We start from the raw sequence: 24,396 nt of genomic DNA, 5'->3' as shown, positions 1-24,396 counted from the left end.
TTATTCTCCTTAGTTCTGCTTTCGGTGAGAGACATTTGTTCCATGCTGCTTTCTATTTATATGTAGAAGAAGCAATGCTGACCGAGACGGGGAATCGATGTCTTAGCATTACAGCTTTACAGCAGTATGGGGCTATGATTTCAGCAAGATTTGTGGTTTGAATGTTACAGCTTTAAATGGCAGATCCCCATACTGCTGTCAGAGACAAACAGCAACAGTGTTGGTGGGTACTCTGCATTTCAGCGCATCCTCCAGTAATTTTTCCCCCACTGCTCCCATTCCCTGGCTGCTAATTTCACGCAGGCACTTAAACATGATGGATAATTGTGTTCTGCTTATCAATGTTTAATTTAAGGGCTGTTCTGTCTGACCTGGATGCCCTCTGCAAAGAGCTGTGCCTCATTATTGATTTCACGGTCACACCTGTGACATTACCTGCTCTGTAGAAAGAAGGCTTTGACATTCCTGAGAGGCCATGGCAGCCAGACTTAATTGTCAGAAGAATAATCGAGTTAACAAAATCATTACAGCTGATCTGGATGTTACTACTATTTTATCTTTCCCCTAATTAGGTGGAGGGAAGCTCAGAGATCATCACTAGATTTGAGCTGCACCTACACTGGTATCTCAGTAACCAATAAAGGACAAATTATCTATTTTTTTGACAAAGAGTAGATTTTTTTTAAAAAAAATATCCTCTCCTCTTCCCCTTTTGTGCTGTTTTTAAACTTTGAAACCAAGACTGTATGCAATAATGAATTGTTTTGTACTGGGATATAAAAGAAGAAGGAAGGAAATACGTTTTGGAGTAAAACATTCTTTTGGGTAGAAAGGATCCTGCATGACTTTTACTTACAGAATCCAATATTCTATTCATTACAGTGTCAAGCAGGTGGTTTTAAAAAAGCTAAGCCTTCCACTTAAGCTTTATTATTAAATAATAAGGCAAGTTATAAATTAATAGCATTCCAGACTCATTTTTGCATGACAGATTGCTGCCCCTGCTAAAATTGCCCCTTTTAGACTTGTTAAACTGGGAAATAACTTCAAATTAACTATAAAGGTAATCACAAGTATGTCACTTAATTTGTATAATACTTTCAGGATCCAAATTTAGAAAAAAAAATATCATTGTCGGTATACTGTGATATAACGCAAGACTTTTGCAAATATCTAGATAATTGTCTGCTTTAATAAAATGCACCTTTTTACCTTTAATCATTATAATGCTTTAGTGAAAAAGTACCATATTTTTCAAAGTATAAGACGCACCCTTTTCACTCAAAAAAGAGGCTGAAAATGTGGGTGCATCTTATAAACTGAATACAGCATTTTTTTGCATCCTGAAACCCTACCCCTTCACCAAAATGGCGGTACATAGCCTTTAGGAGGCTTCCACAATGCTCCTGGGGGCTGGGGAGGGCAGAAATGAGTGAAAAACAGGCTGTTTTTTGCTCAATTTTGCCCCCACAGCTTCCAGGAGCACTCTATAAGCCTTCTAAATGCTATGCATGCCCTTTTTTTTGACAAAAATGGGCATATTTTCATGAAAAATGGGCCATTTTTTGTTCATTTTTTGGGGGGGTCTCACTCCCCAGGAGCACTTTACAAGCCTACTAAAGGCTATGCATGCTCTATTTTGAAAAAAAAGAAATGGGCCCATTTCTGCGAAAAACAGACTGTTTTTGGGAGGTCTGCAGAGTGCAAAACCTTTTTTTTAAAAAATTTGCCTCTTCAAAATCTTGGTGTGTTTTATACTCCGGTGCGTCTTATACTCCGAAAAATACGGTATACTGTAGTCATATGCAATTCCATTTATAAATTCTAGAAACGAAACAAACATGAGCTTATATAAGAGCCAAGGTGGCGCAGTGGTTAAATGCAGCACTGCAGGCTACTGCTAGATCAGCAGGTCAGCGGTTCAAATCTCACCGGCTCAGGGTTGACTCAGCCTTCCATCCTTCCGAGGTGGGTAAAATGAGGACCCAGATTGTTGGGGGCAATATGCTGACTCTCTGTAAACCGCTTAGAGAGGCCTCAAAGGCCTATGAAGTGGTATATAAGTCTACTGCTATTGCTATTGCTATATTCAATGTCCTTTTGTTCACAGCCAAATAACTGATATTTTTAACTTGGTATTAGAGAGATAGGCTGGCAGTCTCTTTCCAAATACATTTAAAATGGGAGAGTTTTTGGTTAAAAGATTCCTTTCAAGCTAGTGTATTATGGTAGACAGTGCAAAACCAATTATGTGCATCATTTATGTTGCATATCATATCAGCCAAAACAACTGGATAGAAATAATTCTTTATTTGGAATGGAAATAATTATAATGGGAATTATAATCCAGGAATTATAGAATGGAAACCCAACCCTCTAAAACGTGAGAAAAAAACAAAAACAAGCCACCTTTAAGAAGTGGGTATCCAGCCTATTCCTAAAATCCTGCAGGGTGGAGAATTCAGTAGCTTGTTTTGCTGTTGTACAGCTTTTATTATAGGAATGTTTTCCTTATATTTAAATGAAATCTAGTACCTGCAAATTATATTCCTTATTTCTGGTCTTAGCTTCCACTTAGCTTATGCATCTTTTATATATCTGGACACTGATACCTTAGCTCAGCTTTTATTCTTCTTCTCTGGACTGAACATTCCAAATTCTTTCAGCTTGTCGAGTTCCTGTTTCATCTTTGCAACTCTTCTATAAACCTTAATTTCACTTTGGAAATATAAAGTACTTCAGATATGGAGTACCAGGTGTACTCCAGGTGTACCATATTAGAATCATATGAAGACCTTATTCTCTTTTATCACCACCAATGAAGGTGGTGATAAAAGAGAATAAGGTCTTCATATGATTCTAATATGGTACTTTTTCTGATGCAGCCCAGAATTATGTTAGCCCTTTTAGCAGCTGTCTCACATTGCTGTCTTATTCTCAGCTTATTATCAATAATTATACCCAAGTCCTTTTCTGATGCAATGCTTCCAAGCCGTGAATGTGTGTGCTCTATATTTTTGGTCCTTAAATATACTTTACATTTATCTCATATTCCTCTTAAAACAGTCTTTCAGACAGTGGTGAAATTCAGCAGGTTCTGTTCTGACAGGTTCTAGAGAACCGGTAGTGGAAATTTTGAGTAGTTCGGAGAACCGGCAAATATCACCTCTGGCTGGCCCCAGAGTGGAGTGGGAATGGAGATTTTGCAATATCCTTCCCCAGTAGTGGGGAGGGAATGGGGATTTTGCAGTATCCTTCCCCTGCCACGTCCACCAAACCACGCCTATAGAACCTATAGTAAAAAAAAAATTGAATTTCACCACTGCTTTCATACTAGTCCAGCCTAGGTTGCAGTCTCTTTCTGAGTGTTGCCCAAAACTGCCAATTTTGTGTAATTTCTACATTGATAAAGAGCCCGTTTATCCCATTAGACAAATCCCCATGAAGTCCCACTGATTCTTGCTCTCCAGTGATGAGCCATTAATGTTAGCAAGCCAGTGATGGACTCACCTTATTGTAGTCAATTCTACCACGTTTTAACTATTTGTCCATAGGATTATAATATGGAAGCTTATCAGTTGGGAACAGGCCTGTTGAGGTAGGTTATAACTACAGAATTTTCTTTGTCCACTGTAGTAGTTATATCATAAAAAAGGGAAAGTAGATTATCATCATTATGATCTATTTGGGGCAAATTCATGCTAACATCTAGCAATGAAAGCATTGTCTTCAAGAGAATAGTGTGCTTTATTATTCACTGTAATATGTTTCCAGGTATTATCTGCTCTAACATCTTTCCAGATATAATTACCAGGGTTGCATTTCTTTCATTTCCTGAAGATGAGGAACTCTTATGTTCATCCTTAGTCCTCCAGTGTTTAGAACTCCTTTTTTTAGAACTTTAGAACTTCCAGTTTTTAGAACTCCTCAAAACTAACTAACAAATTCTTTCAGCTCTTTGAGCCTGTTCCTTCTGTACTCTAAATGTATTTCATTGGAGCTTGGGGACCTGAATGCATTCAGATGAGCTAGAAGATCTTTTTCCACATCTTTACTGCCTTATATGCTCCCCTGTTGTGTTCATTTCCCCTCTATTCTACTCAAGTCACTATTTCCTTTAGATGTAAAGCAGACATTTCTTTAGATGTAAGCTATAAGTACCTTTACTTTCTGTTAGTTTGTTAAAACTTTTACCACCTGAAGTAAGTAAACACACTTTCTACTTTCTCCTCTTCTTGTCATCATATCTGAAAAAAAAACCTCCTTGCTGGATTTTGCTTCTGTTAATAGTACTAGTTCATTTCCTGTTTTTGCTTTCCTGACCTATATTTCTGAGCTCAAGCTTTATACATTTTCTTGGCATTTATCTTCATTTCCAATAAGTTTTTTTTTCCTAAGCTTTAATCCATTTCTTAAGGTAGGATAACACACTGAAATTTTCCCTGATTTTCATAAACAACATGTTCTGAGAGTGTATCATTACACTGAATGTATCTGTGAGTTGATGGGATTTGGTCAGCAGTATGTTGGCATACTCTACTTTCTCTACTCTGCTCTGCTCTGCTCTGCTCTGCTCTGCTCTGCTTTGCTCTGCTCTGCTTCAGAGATCCTTTTGAGGAGCTGTGGTGGCAAAGTGGTTAGAATGCAGTAGTGCAGTCTGAGTCTGCCCATTGCCAGGAGTTCAATCCCGACTGGCTAAAAGTTTCCTCAGCCTTTCACCCTTCAAAGTAAAATGAGGACTCAGATTGTTGGAGACAATATGCTGACTCTGTAAACTGCTTAAAGTGGGCTCTAAGGCTCTGTGAAGCAGTATATAAGTCTAAGTGCTATTGCTATTGCTATTGTTATCCTAGGGTAAAACAAGGATTTGGTTGGGTTTGTGCATACTGACCAAAATATGGTCATACCAAGAAACTGACAGGCATTATCCTTACTAACATCAGAGAATGCCACATGCATGCTAGTTTGACTAAGGCTAGTAATTAAGCCTACACCCCATTTCTGTTACTAAAAACTTATGTGAAAACCTTGAATGACTAAAACTATGAAGGATTGTTGAAGCCAATATTTAATTCAATGTGGCTTATGGAAATTTGTGACATGTAACAGGACTAAATAATAATTAACAGATGAAAGAAATAAAAACAAAATACTTTGTGTATCTGTGAAAGTAAGAAAGAGGAAAGATACAATAAATCCAAAGGAACATGATTTGATCTTGAGGAATGGGAAATACAAGCAGGGAAATGGAGGCTTAGATTAATTATGGTTTAAGGAGCTACAATGTATGTCATAAAAGTAATCCCATTTAAATTATTTTAGTGCATATGAAAATAGGGATTTATGACTTGGAGATGGTTGTATGTTATGCTCCACTAAATGGTTATAATGAAAGAACCAAATATGAGTTTTGGAAAAAAATATGCAAAATTCTAAATGAATGTGATCCATGGAATGTGCAGAAGAACATAAGATAAAGGAAACCTGAGTCTGGGACAGAATTGTAACTTGCGAAAATACCTCACATAAGACTCTCATTAATTCTTACAAAGGAGGGAAGGGGGAAGTGCATTCAGACTTACAAGATTCTGTTACTATAACCTTATAATAAAAGCCATATTAGCCTGCATGACTTTAGTTTCCTCATTGGGACTACCATGATGAGGGTTAGTTGATGAGAATGAAAGTGGGAGTGATACAAGAGAATACTGAAAAGCTGATTAAGCCATTATATATCAGTCATAAAAATAGTCATAACATTGAGTCCAAACACATGGTACCTCAACTTATGACTGCAACAACCTATGACCAAAATTCCACTGTGGTGTAAGTTGAAGACTACCTGAATAGAAATGAAAGTTAATATTAAAGTCTGAGGCATAATTTCCACTAAAATAGTCTCACTTCCTTGAATAGTACAGTGGAGACAAAATACACAATGGATTAGATTGTAAAGAGTTATTTTGCTTCCAAAGCTTTACTAGGATAGTGTCACCTCTCTTCTTTGTCTAGATCAGGGGTCGGAAACTTTAAACACTCAAAGAGCCACAAAGGTCCTAACTGGAAGCTCCCCATTAAATTCTAGAAGCTGACTGGAAGTCCCCCCCACCATAGAGTCTCCTCCTACCGCGGCATCCTATTTCCTCTACCCGTATTAACTGAAAGCCCTATCAATTGTGGAGCCGGCTGACGACAGGGAGCCGCAGCAGAGGGATGAAAGAGCCACATGCAGCTCCAGAGCCATGGGTTGCTGACCCCTGGTCTAGATGTATGTAGTTTTATTGGCTCTAATTACATACAGGAGCAAGGAGCTTTATCAAATCAGGTTCTTTCAGAAGCTGACAACTTTTGCATGGTTGTGTGTTGCATAAATACCTGTCAGGGATTAATCTGTTAAAACCACTTTTATATCTGACCTATTCTAAATCTGAATTTTGGTGTCCAGGGAAAGATGGTTCGTCTCTTAACCTAATTCATCATTGTAGTGTCTGATTATGGCTCATCCTTTTAATCTCATTGAGTCACCATTGAGGGGAAAAAGAAAGAACAAATGGTCACATTTCTTATACTGGGGAAAGAAATATTTTACTACAATGACAAGGAAGCAAACATAAATTGTGGGGAAGATGTGGTTGGAACTGAAGGATGGGCAAGTGGCCATGTGGCTCACCTGCACCCCCTCTCTTTTCTAATGTATCTTTTGCAGTAATTAATTACATCTCTTGCGGATTCCCTTCTTCCCTACTATTGCTGGCAATCACGTAGATAAAGTGAAAAAAAATGTTGGTGCCCTATGGTATTAAAAGTGAAGGGTTTTCACACTGTCAGTGTAATGAATGCTGCAAGGGTTTGAAGTACTTGAGCATGGGGGACTTTTACTGTGTCATGTGTCTGGGAGTGACAACCCCCAGTGGTTAATTACTGCCATGGATGAGAGCTGAGCTGGTAGCAAATGAGATAAGTTCATTATGAGCTAAATTTGAAGTTAATTGGATTCACATTTTCACCCATTAGTATACAAAGATAGACCCAGAAAGGCAGTTCTTTGTGAGAAGAAACTTGTGCATAAGCAAGCTATAGACTTTCTCCCTGCCCATTTGTCTTAACTTTTGTATTTTACATGCTTTTAAAATTAGTCTGTTGAACAATGCTGGTGTATTGACATTAAGTCCTGATGAGATTAATGGGATTTATTCCAAGTAAGTGTACATAAGGGTTGCAGACTAAATTCCATGGAAGTTAAAGTGATTTAAGCAATTATATTCCTCATGAAATATTGTAATCATTTCAGAGAACTTGGATGGATGATTGGTTTATCCAGTTTGAGACAGTAGTCACTTCGGAGTATTTTAAAAGACAGATATAAAACATGGTCTAAATCAGGGGTGTCAAACTGGCAGCCTGCGCACTGAATGCATCATGTGCAGGCCACGCCCACCCCAGCTTCGCAAATGGGAAAAACATTGTGAAACATCACATGATGACAATGTGACACTGCAAATTTGAAACCCGTGGTCTAAATGAAGCCCATTTCTAGAATTGTATATCAAGAAACACAATCCACTATATGAAATAAAGTTTAGGGCTACTTTCTTATTGCAATTTTTGAATCTATATTTTTGAGTAGAGATGTTGTTCTTTTATTATGGACTTCATTATTTCATTATCATGTTTCATTTATAAATGCATTTTAAACAAAGTTTAAGACAGTGATTCAGCAAATGCTTCACTGTTTTATTCATTCATTCATTTCAGTGGGAGATATTTAGAGAATTTTAGAGTTCTCTACATCACAGTTATTTGTTTGTTTATTGTATAGATAATGTTCTTGACTGCCTTGAATGTGAACAGGAAAAATCCCAAGAATAACTTATAAAACTAACTCATAAGAATTACATATGAGTAGCTTCTTTTATTGTTTTCCACCTGTAGCCAGACTCTTGCCTGACTAAATGAATAAATGAATTTGCGTAACTACAGATATATTCTGGGAATAGCTAGGACAGAGCCATTTTAATGCTCTTTCTCCTGTCTAAACTTTCTAAGTTCTGCTGCCTGTTTGGCCTATGGAAAGCAAGCAACTCCTCTCTCTCAGGAACCCAGATTACATTCCACCACAAAAGAACTGTGAAAACCTACCAGAGAAGGTTTTCTGATAAATTTTATTATCTGAATCTAAAACTGCAGCCTTTTAAATATTGCAACACTGACTATACATATGTTATTGGAACAGAGTCACATTATGTACAATGGGAAGATCGTCTTAGCTTCTGATGTTTACTATTTCCAAGTTATAAGCATATCCAAAGGAGTTCTGCACTAGATCCAATAAATTAGATCTTATACTCCTTCTTAATCCTTTACTTATTTGGCACATCTTCTTTGGAGGTCCTTAGAATTATAGCCCAACTGAAGAATGACAAAGCATCAGAAAGATAGTTTATTCCCCAAGAGCTCTTAAAATGAAATCCAAAAGCATTAACATCTTCAGGGAAGGCAATGTAGGGGAGGGGAGAGAAATCAGTCTGATGAAAGCAGGATTTCAGTCTCAGAATATATTCTCATTCCTTGTTTACATGTGTCACAATGCCTCACACATGTAAAAAACAGATGTCCTTGTGGTGTAATGATGCTTTTACCATTCTGACAATTATTTGGTGTAGGTCCCGATGCAACTTAACCTGGGTTATAGATTTTACTTGCTCTTAGAAAACTACACAACTTCTAACATGGTTTATTGATGTCTGTCAACAATACTACTTTCTACTGTTCAAATTTCTAAGGTGCTGCCACAAAGAAGAGGGAGGCAATCTATTTTCCATGAAGCAATGGATGGAAACTAATCAAGGAGAGAACCAACCTAGAAATAAGAAAAAATTTCCTGACAGTAGCTTGTATTCAGACGTTGTTGGTGTTCTGTCACTGCAGGTTTTTAAGAAGAAATCAGACAACCATTTGTCTGAAATGGTATAAGGTGTCCTCCTTGAGCAGGGACTGGACTAGAAGACCTCCAAGGTCCCTTCCAATTCTGTCATTCTGTTATTTAGTTTGGACCCTGATGTAGCTAAGGAACAGGTCAAGCAGAAAATGTTTGATTTAAGATCTACAAAAGGTCAGCTCAAATTCTTTATAATGTTGCTTGAGAGAACTTAGTCTCCTTTATGCTGTCTATGGATATTTTTATAATAGCCTCTCTGCTATAAATAGAACATTCACATTAATGAGATTCATCATTCTATCCTCAAAACTAGGTAGAGGTATAGACTGAGTCAGTTGCATACCTTCTGCTAAGCTGCCCTGATCTCTTCTTACTCTTTTATCAATATTCAATTAGAACATTAGCCTGCAATCCCATTGCCTTCAGACAAGATGGGTGGCACATAAATCCAATAAATAAATACATCCACAGAATAAATATTACTGGATTCAGTGGGACTTACTCTGATTAGGAGCCTACTGCTTGTATGCAAGTTTCATCTTATGTTCTTTAACTCTTGTTTTTATACACACATGTACATACAAACACACACACACACACTTTGCATGAAAGTACTGTTTCTGTAACAGAATTATTGCTGTTTCAGTTACATAGAAAACCTGGATCATTGATTTCAACTTCCAGTAGATGGATGATTGAAAAATTAATTGCCATTCTTTTAATTTATCCTTAAATGAGTAGTTGTGCAAAAATGCCTTTGAAAAACAATGTAATTGTAAACTTTACCACTATTCCTTCCCCCCACCAAAGTTCTTCAGTGAGTTTGCATTCATATCTATGTGTCACTTATTTCTTGTACTTAGTTTTGGTCCCTCTATCTGTTCAAAGCCAGTTAACAAATAGCTGCTTGTTGCCATATTTGTTGAATCCATGAAGATCATATCCTGGAGTAGAGCAGCAAAGTATGAACACCAGTGTAATCTGTGGATTCTTCTCTTGCAACCTCCCACATCATTTCTATTTACAAGAATATCTTTGATCTTTACGTAGATTCTGTAGATTATATACTGTACCCAGACAATAAAAATGTTGGATAATTATTTTGTTTGCCAATTGCCCACCTTTTAGAAGAAGGACAAGGGCAAACTGGATTCTTTAAATAGGGTGTCTGAAATGATGTCACTGCGCAGCAAGATATTCTCTCTTGTTCAAAAAGCAGGATGTGTAGAAGAAGAGATTTCTGATACGGCAAAGCAGATTCTGACTGAACGTTAGAAAAATTTCCCGAAACCAAGAGCAGTTTGACAGTAGAACCAATTACCTGGAGATGTGGTGAGCTTCTCTTCACTGAAAGTTTCAAGTCGAAGCTAGACAGCCATCTGTCAAGGATGCTTTAATTTGCATTTCTGCATTGAGCAGAGGCTTTGATTCAATGGCCTAAGGAGTCCCTTCTAACTCTATGATTTTTATGGAGCAATAGACAACATTCTGGAGATCAAAAGAGGGCAATGAGTAGTCTTGTGGGTGCCAGTTTGCTTTCTGATAAATGAGGTTCTGTGACTGGCTATGTCACCATGGCAGCATTTCATGAATGTAAAAGCCACCTATCATGACAATCATTTTTATCAGAATGTCGGCAGTGTCTCAAGATTCTGAGAACGTCCACCACTCCAAGGGGTTGTCTGTTCTTGCTGTATCCTGTGGTCTTTGCAACAACATATCGGACATGATTAATGACCACAGACAACAGGGTCAGATTTCTCTGACTGCGATCATACCTATATGACACCAAGCTTCCATTAGGATGGAAAAATGGGTATATCTACTAACATTTGTTCAGAAACTACTGGAAGAAATAGTGGCATAAACTGACAAAACATCCCGGAATTCAGAGGTTTATTTTTTCTTAGCAACTTTTATGACTTATGCAGGAAATGTTTATCATAAGTTTCTATCCCAGTGTGTTTTTCAAAATGAACAACCAACACACAAGTGTCTAGGAAAGAAGCTTTATTAAGCTGCACATTAGAATGTGAAAAGCAGTAAGTAAGTACTGCAACCACGTATTTAGTTTTTCACTGAAGGTTGCAAACAATTGATTATTAGCAAAATGTAAACTGCCAAATTTCAGCTAATTAATTATCTGGAGTGTTCGGTGCTAACTGTCAACAATATCCCTGCATCCAGTGAGTGAGCTGTATATGTTCCCTCTGTCATTGACAGTGACATACAGTCAGCCCTGTTAGAGTTGACATAAGGTCATATTTTCCTCTCCAGTGAGACTGGGGCATCTACAAACTGTCGGCTGACGTTTTTAAACTATGATATTACAAACTCCACAGGCTCCTGTGATCTGTTTTACATTCCTTTGTTCCTGAGTTTCTTGAGCTGGTAAAGACTGAGTCAAAGAATTGTTCTTAATTTCTAAGCTTTGTATTTCTGACTTACGTTTACAGGGAAACAAAAAACAAAAGACAACATTTTTAACTGTTGATTCAACTCCCAGCTTTTATCTAATTAAGAGCTGCTAATAGGTATCACTTTGGCAATCAATTTTTATCCCTCTTAGTCCCACCGAATCACACCTTGCTAAGTGGATTTTGACTTTTGATTGGATCCTAAGTGATTTTAGAATAATGGTAGCTTGCTAGTTTTACGGCGGTAAACTAAAAGTAATTTAGTACTATAACAGTGGGTGCTGCTGAAATTTCTACTCTTACATTGATGTAGTATGCATTCTTTTCTGAACGTAAGATAGCATGTACAAGGTGTGGTGCAATATGAGATTTTTGATATTACCAGGGATCACATGTTCTGTGAGGTGCTGTATAAGTAGTGAAACAATTTAGCATAAGCAACATGGATGATGGAGATGGTGATGATGATGACCTTTGGAAAGACTTAATGCACTAATGGAATTAAAGTACTGGAGGAGGCCAGAATGAAAACAGGATATCCAGGATATACTTTTTGATTGATAGTAACTGGGAGCTATTTGGTGCTTTGAATTCAAAGGCAAAGAAGATATGTTGGGGTATGAAAGGGTGTAAAGAGCATTTATCTGTTAGTCCCTAAACTGCCTGTGACTTTTCCCAAGATTAAGCTTGAGAAAACGTATAGCTGCTATAAGGTAAACTGCTTTGTACCCCTGCATGTTCTAATGCTTTTTTCCCCTTTGAATTTGAGTGGGCTGCAAAACTGTATTGGACATAGCCCATCAAAACTTCATGATTCCTGTCTATATGATTTACTATCAAAATACACTAGCGTAAGATCAGAATATTATGGTTCAGTTGAAATCTTAAGGTGGTTTTTGTGAATTCATGGCATAAGAGAGATTACTTGCCCAAAGCTTTTACTGTGATTGTTTTTTAATATGTCAGCCATTTTTCATCAAAGAGAGAAAGGTTTGTAGAAAACAAATATTAAGTTTGGGTTATTAATGGACTATCAGTGAGCTTTGGGGCCGTGAGTTTAACCACCATTTGGCATGATATCTCATTGGCAGATTATGGATAATTGCCTTTTATTAAGTTTAACTTTTGTTTTCTATTTCCTACATCCAATATATTTTGTCAATAAAAAAGAAGTGCTAATAATACAAGCATATGAGGGTTTGAAAATAATTAAACATTAATTATTGATCAGAATTTATAGTATTTGTAGCACCACAGGGAATAGGTCACATCAGAGACAATGGTTGTTGTCTGTCTTTCCATTTGCTTGTGTAACATGGTCTTTAAAAGGGGTCTTTGGTAGACTACAATATAAATAATTACTGGGAACTAAATCTTAAAATCTTTCTTGTAGATTAGGGTCTTTCAAGCCATATTCTGCAGACTTAGGGTTGTGCATAAAAACTTGATGGGATTCTGTGAAAGGCTGTGGGAAAAAGTATACTCCAGCCAGTTTTCCTTCAGTACGGCTTTGTTTCTTGATCAATGACTCCACAATTGTATGCATTTATTTAACACCTTTGTTGGTTTGAAAAAAAGTTTGAAAACTTTTAGGTTCTTGATGCAGCACACAATCTATAAAAGATAATTTCTAATAAAGGATCCAGCATACTACATCCAGAGCTGATCTCATGATAGTTGCAACCAAACAGAGTTGTGCAATATAAGATTTATATTGTATGATTTTAAGAGTTTTTAAGCACTCTAGAACTCAGCTAGAATTGCTGTACAGAATGTACACAATCCAATCTAAAGAACCTTGGACTCATTGGTTTCAATGGAAGCAATAACCATAGGATTAAAAACTACATTCCCATGCATATATACTCAGAATGGGATTCTGATGGGTTCAATTTCATTTATTCCCAACATAAAATAGGGAGATCTAGAGTCCAGGGGAGGTTTGAATCTTTTAGTTACATTGTTACAAGAAATCCTCCCTTCCCCAGATTTCATTTTACTGGTTTCATTATTCATTTGTGTTTTTTTGGGTGTGTGTACATTAAGAGTAGATTAAAGAGAGGTGATGGCAAAAGCTTTAGTAACCCCAGGCATAAAGTGCATAGGATGAAATTTTAAATAGGACTTGCAATGAATATAAGATTTTTCATCCATTGCTATAAAAATCTTTAATGAGTTTCAGATGAAGAAAACGGAAGAATTTGAGTATGAAAGTAAACATACACTTAATTTTTTTTATAAACAAAAGCATTACTGTGAAATAGCTATTTATTCATTGTTTCACTCTAGCTGTGCTTTTCATCAAATAGAATACTAATATTTTGCTTAATACTTGAATAACAACATAAGATTTTTGCACTTGGTGAGATATATTACTATGCTGACAATAATTTCTAACTCTGTCAAGAAATCAAAATAATACTGGTGATTCTTAAAGGAAAGAAAACCCACACATTTTGTCTTCAATTTGGTATGTATGTATGACCCTCTCAGAAGAGCAATTGCCTGTTGATGTTTTCCAGATATAATTAAAGGGAAAGTATGGAGTTCGGGATTTCTAATTAAGTTAATTAAGTGGAAGATTTGATTTTGCTGGAAAGGCTGCCACAGGTGGAATGCAGCCAGCCTGTAGCAGAAACTAGGATCATGAACCCCTGTGAGAATAGATGAAGGATTAGATCAGAAGCGCACTTGGATCTCCCATCCAGCTCTGGTTTAGGGGCAATCAAAAATAGACATTGACTTCTGAAGTTAGCCTGGTTAACTGGTTGCAGATCGTACTTGAGAAGACTTCTTGATCTGGACCAAATCTCTGATCACTTAATCACTCTTTACTATGCTTGGAATCTGAGCTAGTTTCTTTTTTGACCTGTATAAAGCTATGTTACCTTGGATCCTGGTCCAAACTTATTTTTAGTTTAATTTCTCTTTTCTCCTCAATACTAACTCCTGGATCAACTAGGATGAAAGAAAGGAATTGAATTAGATTTTAGACATTAAGTCTATCAGTCTCATTATGGTCATTGGCAGTAGAAGAAGCTAATTTATAAATGTGTGTATGTAGGTGTCTGTCTATCTATCTATCTATCTATCTATCTATCTATCTATCTATCTATCTATCTATCTATCTATCATATCTACAGTATCTATCTATTTATCCATCCTGGATTTGGATTTGATTTAGGACCACACAATTTCCTGCTGGGGACAACATAGCTTCATCTATTTAGATTTTTTTGGGTAATTTTAAAAAAATATTTTAAAACTTGCTTTATGTCTTATACTGTACATTTATGGAACTCCCCTTTTGGGACATGTTGTTTATTTTATGATTTTGGTTTATAACAGTAACAAACATTAACTGTTTAATACCTGCCATTTTGCCATATGAACACATTTTATTAATCAACGTTTATTTTAAAGACATCTAATTTTTCAATAACTAAATGAAGCCAACCAGTTTCTTCATAAAAGGATGCCCAACTCTCCAGTGCATGTGAAACAATGATTGAATTAATAATAATGCCATAGTCAGAGTCCCAAACAGAGGTGCTATGGGGGTAGGGAGAGGGCAGATGATAATATCAGTGATCCTTCCATACATGTATTGTCCAGGGATGGCTAAATAGGCACTGGCCTAGGGTGTCATAGTTTAACGGCACCAACACTATCCTTCTTCCAATGTATTCTAAAAATGCAGGTCTTCGCATCTGCAGGAGGTAGTGCTATCTCTCGATGTGGCCTAGGGACACCATGTAAGCATCAGCTGGCCTGGGTGTTGTGACATGGCATGCATGTTGAAAGAGGCATCGTTTGTGATGCAATTGTGCAACCCTCCTTGTAAGAATTTGACAAAAGCATCAGACTCTTCAGAGACTTCTGGACTCAATCAATACTAAATTGCAAAGTCCCCTTTAAGCTACATTTTAGTTATCATCATTGATGGATGTGCCAACACAGCTTTCTTGGCAACAGTGCAAAAAATGTTGTCACTGTTTTCTTCCACAGTTTTTTAAACTTCCAGGTGGGATTTCCTGATATTCTCTCATACAAGTACAAACCAGTCCCGAGTCACTTTTATTCCAAAGCAAAGTACAGTCAGCCAAGGACTATCACCTACACAGCATTAATTGACTCTTATTTCAAGATGCCAGGTGACCTAAATTAGCCTTTCTCCTTTTTCAAAGTGGAGGTGTTCTTTAGTATTTGCATGCTTTACTCTTCTATATGTATGGCCCTACCTGTCAAAATTAAAATTAACCCGCATTTCCACCAATGAAGCTGTCTGAAAAAAAGTCTTGCGACATTTACCAAAATCATTCTGATTCTTTGACAATCATTTGAGTTGTGCTAAAATTATTTCATAACTCTCACCATTCAAATATGGTGCCATCTAGTATGATAAAGAGATGGACATATCACCATTGAGCATCTGGATATTGAGGTTGTTAATTAGAATGTAAAAGGCAATTAATTTGTTGTGTTGCATGACAGTCTATATTTGTACACATGACAAGCTATGCCTGTTGCAATTTCCTTTTGTAAACAGCTATTAAATGCATTACATCCCTTTCTCTTTACATATTGACTACTTTCAAATACACGTGGTGCCACATTGTTTCAGATTTCATAAAACAAAAATCTTGGATTGTTTTGCAGTTAGTGCACAATTTCCAAATTATTTCAAAATATGATTTTTCACTTTTCCCAATAGCTAGTACTGGGGGAGGAGAAGAGAACACATCAGTTATAATTATCCCTTGACTAATATTTAATACCATGTTTTTGTTTTGCAAAAAAGGGAAAACCCTATGGGATGAGTTTCACCTACTTAGACCTTCAAAACAAGATATTCAGTCAAACCATCAGCAATATGGCAGGTACTTACTAACACTACATGCCAGGAAAGAAGGTCATTGTTGATTGGCTGGCTGATTTAAAGCCTCCTCTTGCTGATTGCCTCTGAAACTATAGGTATGCCTGTATGGAATAATTTATTGTCATTATTGTTATAATACACTGGAAGTCCTCGTGTTAGTGAATGCAGTGGCATAAACATTGCAAAGCAAATATCAGTTTATCGGTTCATTAGAACTCTATTTCACATAAAACCTGTTTGCTTCCATAGCTTTTTTTCTTCCTGATAATGTTCAGGTCTTGCTATACCTTGTACTAATAGTTTAGAAAAGGTCTTTCGCCCTTTCTATTCAGGCCTTTAATGCTTGACTTTTTTCTTCAGTCAGACTCTATATAACTCACAATAATTTCCTAAGCCTTTTATTTCTAGAAAACCAAGAAATTTTCTCTCAAGGATCAGTTTTGTTTAATAAAAACATATTCCGCAACTCTATTACATAGTTATGGACACAGAAAGGATGCATATCTTTATCTCAACCCTTCTTCCTAGCATCTGTCACAAGGTTGCTGGCTATCAGGGTCCAGACTAGAGGTGGTACTCAGCAGGTTCTGACCAGTTCTGAAGAACTGGTAACGGAAATTCTGAGTAGTTCGGAGAACCGGTAAATACCACTTCTGACTGGCCCCGCTCACATCTCACAGCTGATTGGGAGGAAATGGAGATTTTGCAGTAACCTTCCCCTGGAGTGGGGAGGGAATGGAGATTTTATAGCATCCTTCCCCTGCCATGCCCACCAAGCCACACCCACCAAATCATGCCATGTCCACCAAGCCACACTCACAGAACCAGTAGTAAAAAAAATTAAATTCCACCACTGGTCCAGACATATGGCTTTCCCAAACATTGGGCCTAAGATTGCCGGTTTATCTGAATCTCAACCCTATCCACAGCAATCCCATTGTATAGCAATAGCAACAGAAATTAAGAGCAGAGGTCTTCCCAATTTAGTAATCTTTTATGATCCAAATATGATACAAATATATGTGTACATAATATATCTATGCATGCAGTACTCTGCTGCAGGAAGTGAGAGGATTCAAGAGGTTCTGAACCAAATTTGTAACTTGGGCTTCACATTAGTTCTGCTTCATATGAGTTGATGGTTGTTTTACCCTTAACTATCTCATAATGTTCAAACTCTTCACTGGAACTACATTAAAAATTTTAAACAAGAACTCAATTGAAATTTTGATTCACTTTTTGTTAGGTTTTCAACATTTTAAAGTGTGCTACATCCAGAGGAAACTAGTTGGTTTGTTACTGTGGAAATCTATATGTTCTTAATAATATTTTGTAACAAGGAGGATGAGCTGGAACTAAAGATATTCACCTTCAAAAAGAAGAACAGACAAACAAACAAGCAAACAAATAAGACAAATCAAGTTCTTGTGGGTGGCGCAAATTCCACGCGTTGCCAACTTAGGTTTACCAATTCCATTTGAAACCAACCCTAAAATATCCTTTCCCTAAAAAAATATGTTTATGTATGTTTTTTTCTTCTGAAGTATGTGCATGTATGTATGTATGGTAAATGTATGTGCGCACAGACAAAGCATGAAAAATAATAAATAATTTAATTGGTAACTTTGGATTATAAATAATTGCTTATAAATAAGGTATCTCATTTAGAAAATATACATACAAGCCACTCTTTCTCATACTCATTCACATACAAGACAAGCCCTCATTCTCCTCCTCCCAAATTGAAACACAAAAAAGAAGAAAATGTTACAATTTGAGTAAGAGTAGAAGATAAATAAAGGGACACAGTGGCTCAGATGCTAAGACACTGAGCTTGTCAATCAGAAAGGTTGGCAGTTCGGCAGTTTGAATCCCTAGTGCCGCATAATGGAGTGAACTCCCATTACTTGTCCCAGCTTCTGCCAACCTAGCAGTTCGAAAGCATATAAAAATGCAAATAGAAAAATAAGGACCACCTTTGGTGGGAAGGTAACAGTATTCCATGTGCCTTTGGCATCTAGTCATGCCGGCCAAATGACCATGGAGATGTCTTCGGACAGTGCTGGCTCTTCGGCTATGAAATGGAGATGTGCACCTCCCCCTATAGTCGGGAACAACTAGCACATTTGTGCGAGCAGAACCTTTACCTTTACCTTAGAAGATAAATGTATGGGAACCACTGAGAAGGAAAGAAAGAAGAACAAAAAATAGTTTCAGAGTAAAGAAAGGGGCATTTCAGGGAATCCAAGAAGCTTTTTAAAATTAGATTAACGGAATCTTGAAAGCATATCAAGATTTCCTAGAAAGGTATCAGAAAAATGAGCCAGTCATGTGACCAACATAATTTTACAATCTTTTTTGCGAAAATCATACAGTGGCTGCCATGGTCATTAAGTGTACCAGTGGTTCATTATAAGCTCAGTTTTATTAAAAAACTGGAAACACCAGGTTTTGGCCAAATGGTTGCTGCAAGTGGTCATAAATATGGTCCAGTTGTCAAGCATTTGAAATTTAGTCACATGACCATGGGGGGGGGAACTTCAAATCTGGGTCATAATTAACCCTAGGTGGGTTCATTGTAATTCTGAATGGTCTCTGTGTGACCAACCTTAAGTTGAGGACTACCATTACTTTATAAAAAACAAATGAAGGTTGAGTTGAGTTTTTTTCTTGTACTTTCTACTTTCCCAGGACTGAGTTGCTTTTTTCCCTCTCTTAACAATTCATTGCTCTTTCCACCCCTTCCCACACCCACATCTACATTCCTCCACAGGTGGGAAGATAGAATATGGTAACACTGAAGCACAGAATTCAGGCAATCACAAACAGATAGCAGAAAACCACAACAGGGGGTTATTTAGATATGATTCTGTAACTTGGGTGTAATTCAGTCAGGTATGCAGTATCTTTTTCTTCAGTCTATGTATGTTGTATTAAAATTGAATATTTATTCTGAGATGGATAAATTATCCTCACTTCTTTGATTAGAGAAAAGACACTATCTACATTTATTGGTGACTCAAATTTCTTACAAACTGTGGGCGTAGAAAAAAAAGAATGTGATTCAGGGCTTTGATGATATAGACAGGATAGATTATAGAAAGAAGAACATTATGATATAATATTTAAGAGAAAGTTTGAAATATAATTGTACTTATAACTGATGTGAAGAATTTCAGAAGCATTTTGTATGTCTTTTATCTTTCTTTTATATTCTTTATCTTTTTTTTGCATTTTTTCTTTCCCTTCGCTTCTTTCTTTTTATTTTTCTTCCTTGCTTTAGTTTTTGTTTTCTTTTTTCAAAATTCCCATAATTTCTTTTTAAAAAAGAAAATGAATGTTTATCTATTTGCTATGTCAGAGCCATTGTTATGCAGTAGTTAAAAGGAGGGATTAGAAACAAGGAGAAACAGATTCTAGTCTTTTCAAAGACATGGAAGACAGCTGGGTGATTTGGGCCAATCACTCTCTATCAGCCTTAGACTAGTAAGTAAAACAACATCTATCTACTAATACTCACTGGACTAGTGTGGTGGATAATGGTGTATCACCTTCAAGAAAGTGCCCTTCATCCTACAGTGGATTGATCTCAGCTGATAATAATAATGTATTCATGCAGTCCCCAGATCCCAATAGCTAGGTGGTTTATATTAATCAAAAAATACTATCCAATAATGCATATACCACTCATCAAGCCCAAACCATCAAATTACTGGAGCACAAACAATAAATATGATAAGATATTTTAGAACTGTCATAGACACAGGTATTCATTTCTTTTCTGTATTAATGTATTGATATTATTGGATAACTCTTTCTATATTATCTGTTTTTGAAATCCTGTTTTTCACCATTCAGGGAAATCACACTGAACTTCTTGCAATGTTAGTAGCTCATTCTACTGAGAATGTCTTGTATTAATCACTTATTCAAACAGGGATCCTAGAGAAACTATCAAGAAAAATCTTACTTTGGTGTAAGCAGCTGGAATGTAAAATATCTACCTGAAATTATAAAACAGACTTTACCTCCCTGTCCTGACCCAAAATTAGTTTTGTTGTTATTATCTGATGGTTCATATAAGGATCTGATTCCCAATGAGCTTGTCACATTTTTGTTACTGACAGTTTGAGTGGAAATAGCCAAAAGGTGTATTATTCTCACCAAGTCATGTTGAACATATTAAAGAGAGGGGCAAATAGTCCTGTCAGAAAAGTAAATGCATCAACTCAGACCAGATTTCTGCAACCTGGTGCCCTCCAGATATTCTGGCATTGCCAAAATTGAGAGTATCTATCTGTATGTAGGGAAGCTGAAGCAATACATCATAATATATACTACCCAACAATATTAAACAGAGCAGTGATAATGTTTCTTAAACAGGGTACATCTATCATCTATTCATTAGTCTTGTTGAAGCTATTGGGATAATCATCTAGTTACATACAGGCCACATTCAATTCATCCGTCAGTTCTTCTATTATTTAACCACACTGCATTTGGATTGAAAGGAGCGGACTGTGACTTGTTTTATTTTTTAAATCACTCGCTTCCCTTTTTGTGTTGCTGAATTGTATATTTAAAAAGAAGGGACAAGGAACAAATTGTGTTCAAAATTGCCTTGCTTTTAATTTGTTTGTAACACTGTGTGCAGTTGCTGCCGATCTCTTACTTGTGGTGCTTATAAATAAAGGAAAATCTTTCTCATGCCTGACAAAGTCAAGCTTTGGTGGAGGGGAGGGGGCATCCCACTTTTGGTATTTGCAGTTGAGTTTTGACAAATGCACAGCCTGCGTTTTGGGTGTTAAGGGAAATGTAAAAATATGTCTAGATCTTGTGAATGCTCAAGGCGATTTGTTGGTTTGATTTTTCAGGTCGTGATTTAGCAAGCACAACCCTCCCTGGATACCCTCCACACGTCCCCCCTGCTGGACAGGGCAGCTACTCTGCTCCAACGCTGACAGGGATGGTGCCTGGTGAGTTTTCATTAAAAAAAAGAAGGGGAGGCATGGGAAGTGGGAATGAAAGCAATGACTTTCAGCCACAAAGCCAAGGATTGCCTTTGTGCTCCTTTTACATGCCAGTTTCATCTAGATTTACAAACCTGAAGGCAAGGAGAGATGTTAAACACACAAATTAAGTAACTGCCTTTCTCTGTAATTGTATTATGACAATGATGTATATAACTCCTGGAAAATTAGAACTTGACTTCAAGCTGATTGGAGGGAGACTGATTTAAAAGAACTGGTAGAATAGGTACTAAGAGAAGTTATTCACTCAAAATATGTCTGGAAGGAAGCTTCCTGTTGAATTCATATGACAAGAGATATGTAAGATTAATTTTGGGATAATTTGCTTGTTGCATTTTTAGCATGTGAATCATTTACATTAATTTTGTTATAAACATTTCTCACAATTGTACCTGTGGGTTCTCATACTTGGAAGTGACATACTTAATCTGTACAGGTAGTCGTCAACTACAACTAATAAACTTTGTTTAATAACCATTCAAAATTACAATGCTGCTAAAAAAAGTGAGTTATAACGCTGGACGGTGTACAACAGAGCTTAAAAAACAACAATAATCAATAAAGGAGAATATTTGTAGCTCAGGGCTGAAATGAAGGATCCTTGGTTCTCTCTGAGCTCTTGCAGATGTTTCATTACCCTAAGTAACATCATCAGTACTAGTAAGGAGTGCTGCTCTGACAACTAGATTCCATCAGATATAGCTCCCTAGCTGACGGGACATGCAACATGCCCCCTCAAATGGATATGGTGGGATGGGCAGATATAATCAAGGAGAGGCAGTTCCTCAGATAACCAATCCCATGCCATGTAGGTCATCTCTCTTTGTTATTATAAAAGTGAATCTCTCTTTTTTGTTATTTCAGACTGAAAGGTCAGTTGATTACTTTGATCTGAATTAAAAAGCCCTTTTTAATTCTTGTTTCTGGAACACTGCCTGTATTCAGTGCTTGACTTTGAGAAGAGCTTCAGTTGTAGCTTTATTGATCAAAATGCTCCTTCAAACTTGCACAGTCCTAGATTTTACCGCTAGTAAAAAATAGATTGTGTTTATTAGGCCCTAATATTGAAAGGAGACTGAAAACTGAGCTGATCTTACTGATTATGCAAATATAACTGAATTTCTCTTACTATTTAGTCAATTAAGCTTTATCTATGGAAACAAAAATGATTTTGACTGGTCAGTCAGGGCTCTCTCACCAATTCTTTATTCAGAAAATACATGATTGATTTAACAGTAATAGATCCACCCTTGCAAAATATTTTTTTTTCTTAACACAGTAAAATGGAATCACATTTCCAGTTTATCATGTAACCTGAAAATTGGAAATTACCAGCCTACCGCATATATGTTCGGAACAAGCAAAAAAGAATTCTGAAGTGGTTTTCTGAAATATTTCCTTATTCTCATAAAGAGAACAAGCTGCATCATCTTACACTCATTATACAGTAGGTATAATAGTAGAGATACAAATAAATTACTGAACATATTCAATTTTATACTAGAAGCAGCCATGTATATAAAAAAATAAAAAATATGTAAAGAAGCAGCCATGTAGATTAATTTGCATGTTTCCCTCTAATTTTTCTTTAATGATAATATTCTGATCTAAAAAGAAATGAAAATGGTTTGTAATTTTTCTCAATCCCCTTTCTTCCTTCAAACTAGGCTAACTAGCATCCAAAGTAACTTACTGATCCTCTCTTGTCACTTATCATTTGGATGGCCCATTTCAGAAATCTCTCATGAATTCATTGCAGTCTTTTATCATTTGGCTGTGCAACAGATGACAGATCAGCTTTATTACACACACATCAGTGTGATATGACTGAATTATTCTGTGCTGACATTTATACAGGGAGAATTCATTTTACCAATTCTCAGACACTCACTTCTAGACATATTGATCTCTTGTAATAATTTTCAAAACATGCAAAAAGTGGCTGTAATAAATCTTTTAATAATTAGCCATAAGGGAGGGCTATAATTAATGAACATAGCAGAGGAAAAACTATAAAATAAAGTGTAAAGGAGCAGCTCCTTATCCTCTTCCTCCTTCTCTTCTGCCAATAGTATATATTCTACTATAGAATCTTCTTCTGAAATGGAAGGAAAGATATATAAATGAACACTGTAAGTCCTTTCAGCATGCATAATATCTATCAAATATTATGTAAGATTTGTTCCATAAAGATCAGATCTGGAGGCAGGTATCTAGGAATAAGATATATTATGAGCAGAAAATCAGAACCAAGATCAATTTGGGTAATATTTGTCATAATCCTCCTTAGTGTTGAAAATGAGAATTGCATTGAATTTATTGGCATTCCTAAATCATCATGAAGCCAGGACAATTGAAGAATGTAGTCACCAGTATGAAATGCATACTCATCACAACAATGATGAAGGATTATTCCTGCAGGATAACTCATGCTGAGTCCCCAGATCATGCTGGTTTTTTTAAAAATATTGTCTTCTAATATAGGATTATTCAACCTTAGAAACTTTAAGACAGGTGGACTTCAACTCCTAGAATCTCCCAGCCAGCCATGCTGGCTGGGGGATTCAAGGAGTTGAAGTCCATCTGTCTTAAATATGCCATAGTTGAGAAACTTTACTGTAGTATATACTGTACCATTGCCTTAGATACAGCCTTTTCATTCAGGAGCATTATGTTTAAACTTGCTCTTTGAGAAATACATCTAGGAAAGAATATAAGATTTGTAACAGCCTATATTTATGTATGTATGTATGTATATGTATATGTACACACACACACACACAAAATTTGTAGAAATACAATATAAGTTACACTGATATAAGTCTCACTGAATTTTCTAAAGGAAGATTCAAATACAATAAAGTTCCTAGATTCAGAAAATCAAGTATGATTGTTGAAAATATGATTATATATATGGAAAGCAAACAAGATGACGTATGCATTTTTATCTTATGTTCTGTGAGTTTTCTAGAAGCATCCAATGGCTCTTCAGTCTGATTCTTCTTATTAGCAACTTTCCATGGTGTCTTGTCAATTGAGTTGCCGTGCTTCCCATACAGTGTGTATTTCCCCATTCTGTATTTTCATGGGACCATCACTGTCTATTTAATGAGTAACACCTTGATTATTTTC

At 36.4% G+C, this 24,396-nt stretch overlaps 1 protein-coding gene across 1 annotated transcript in view; it reads left to right on the top strand.

Annotated features, from left to right (window-relative positions):
• The window catches only part of PAX5 (paired box 5), a 250,175-nt gene that overhangs the window by 169,388 nt on the left and 56,391 nt on the right, over positions 1-24,396 (top strand). Inside the window, exon 8 of the mRNA XM_014051605.2 lies at positions 21,109-21,210. Coding sequence (XP_013907080.1) covers positions 21,109-21,210 — 102 coding nt within the window. The remainder of the gene's footprint in view (positions 1-21,108; positions 21,211-24,396) is intronic.

Source organism: Thamnophis sirtalis, unplaced genomic scaffold (assembly GCF_051295495.1).
Source record: "Thamnophis sirtalis isolate CommonGarterSnake01/CBP01778 unplaced genomic scaffold, rThaSir2_p1.2 scaffold_5, whole genome shotgun sequence".
Classification (NCBI taxonomy): domain Eukaryota; kingdom Metazoa; phylum Chordata; class Lepidosauria; order Squamata; family Natricidae; genus Thamnophis; species Thamnophis sirtalis.
Note: the sequence above shows the minus strand (reverse complement) of the source record. Positions and strands in the feature narration are given on the sequence as shown.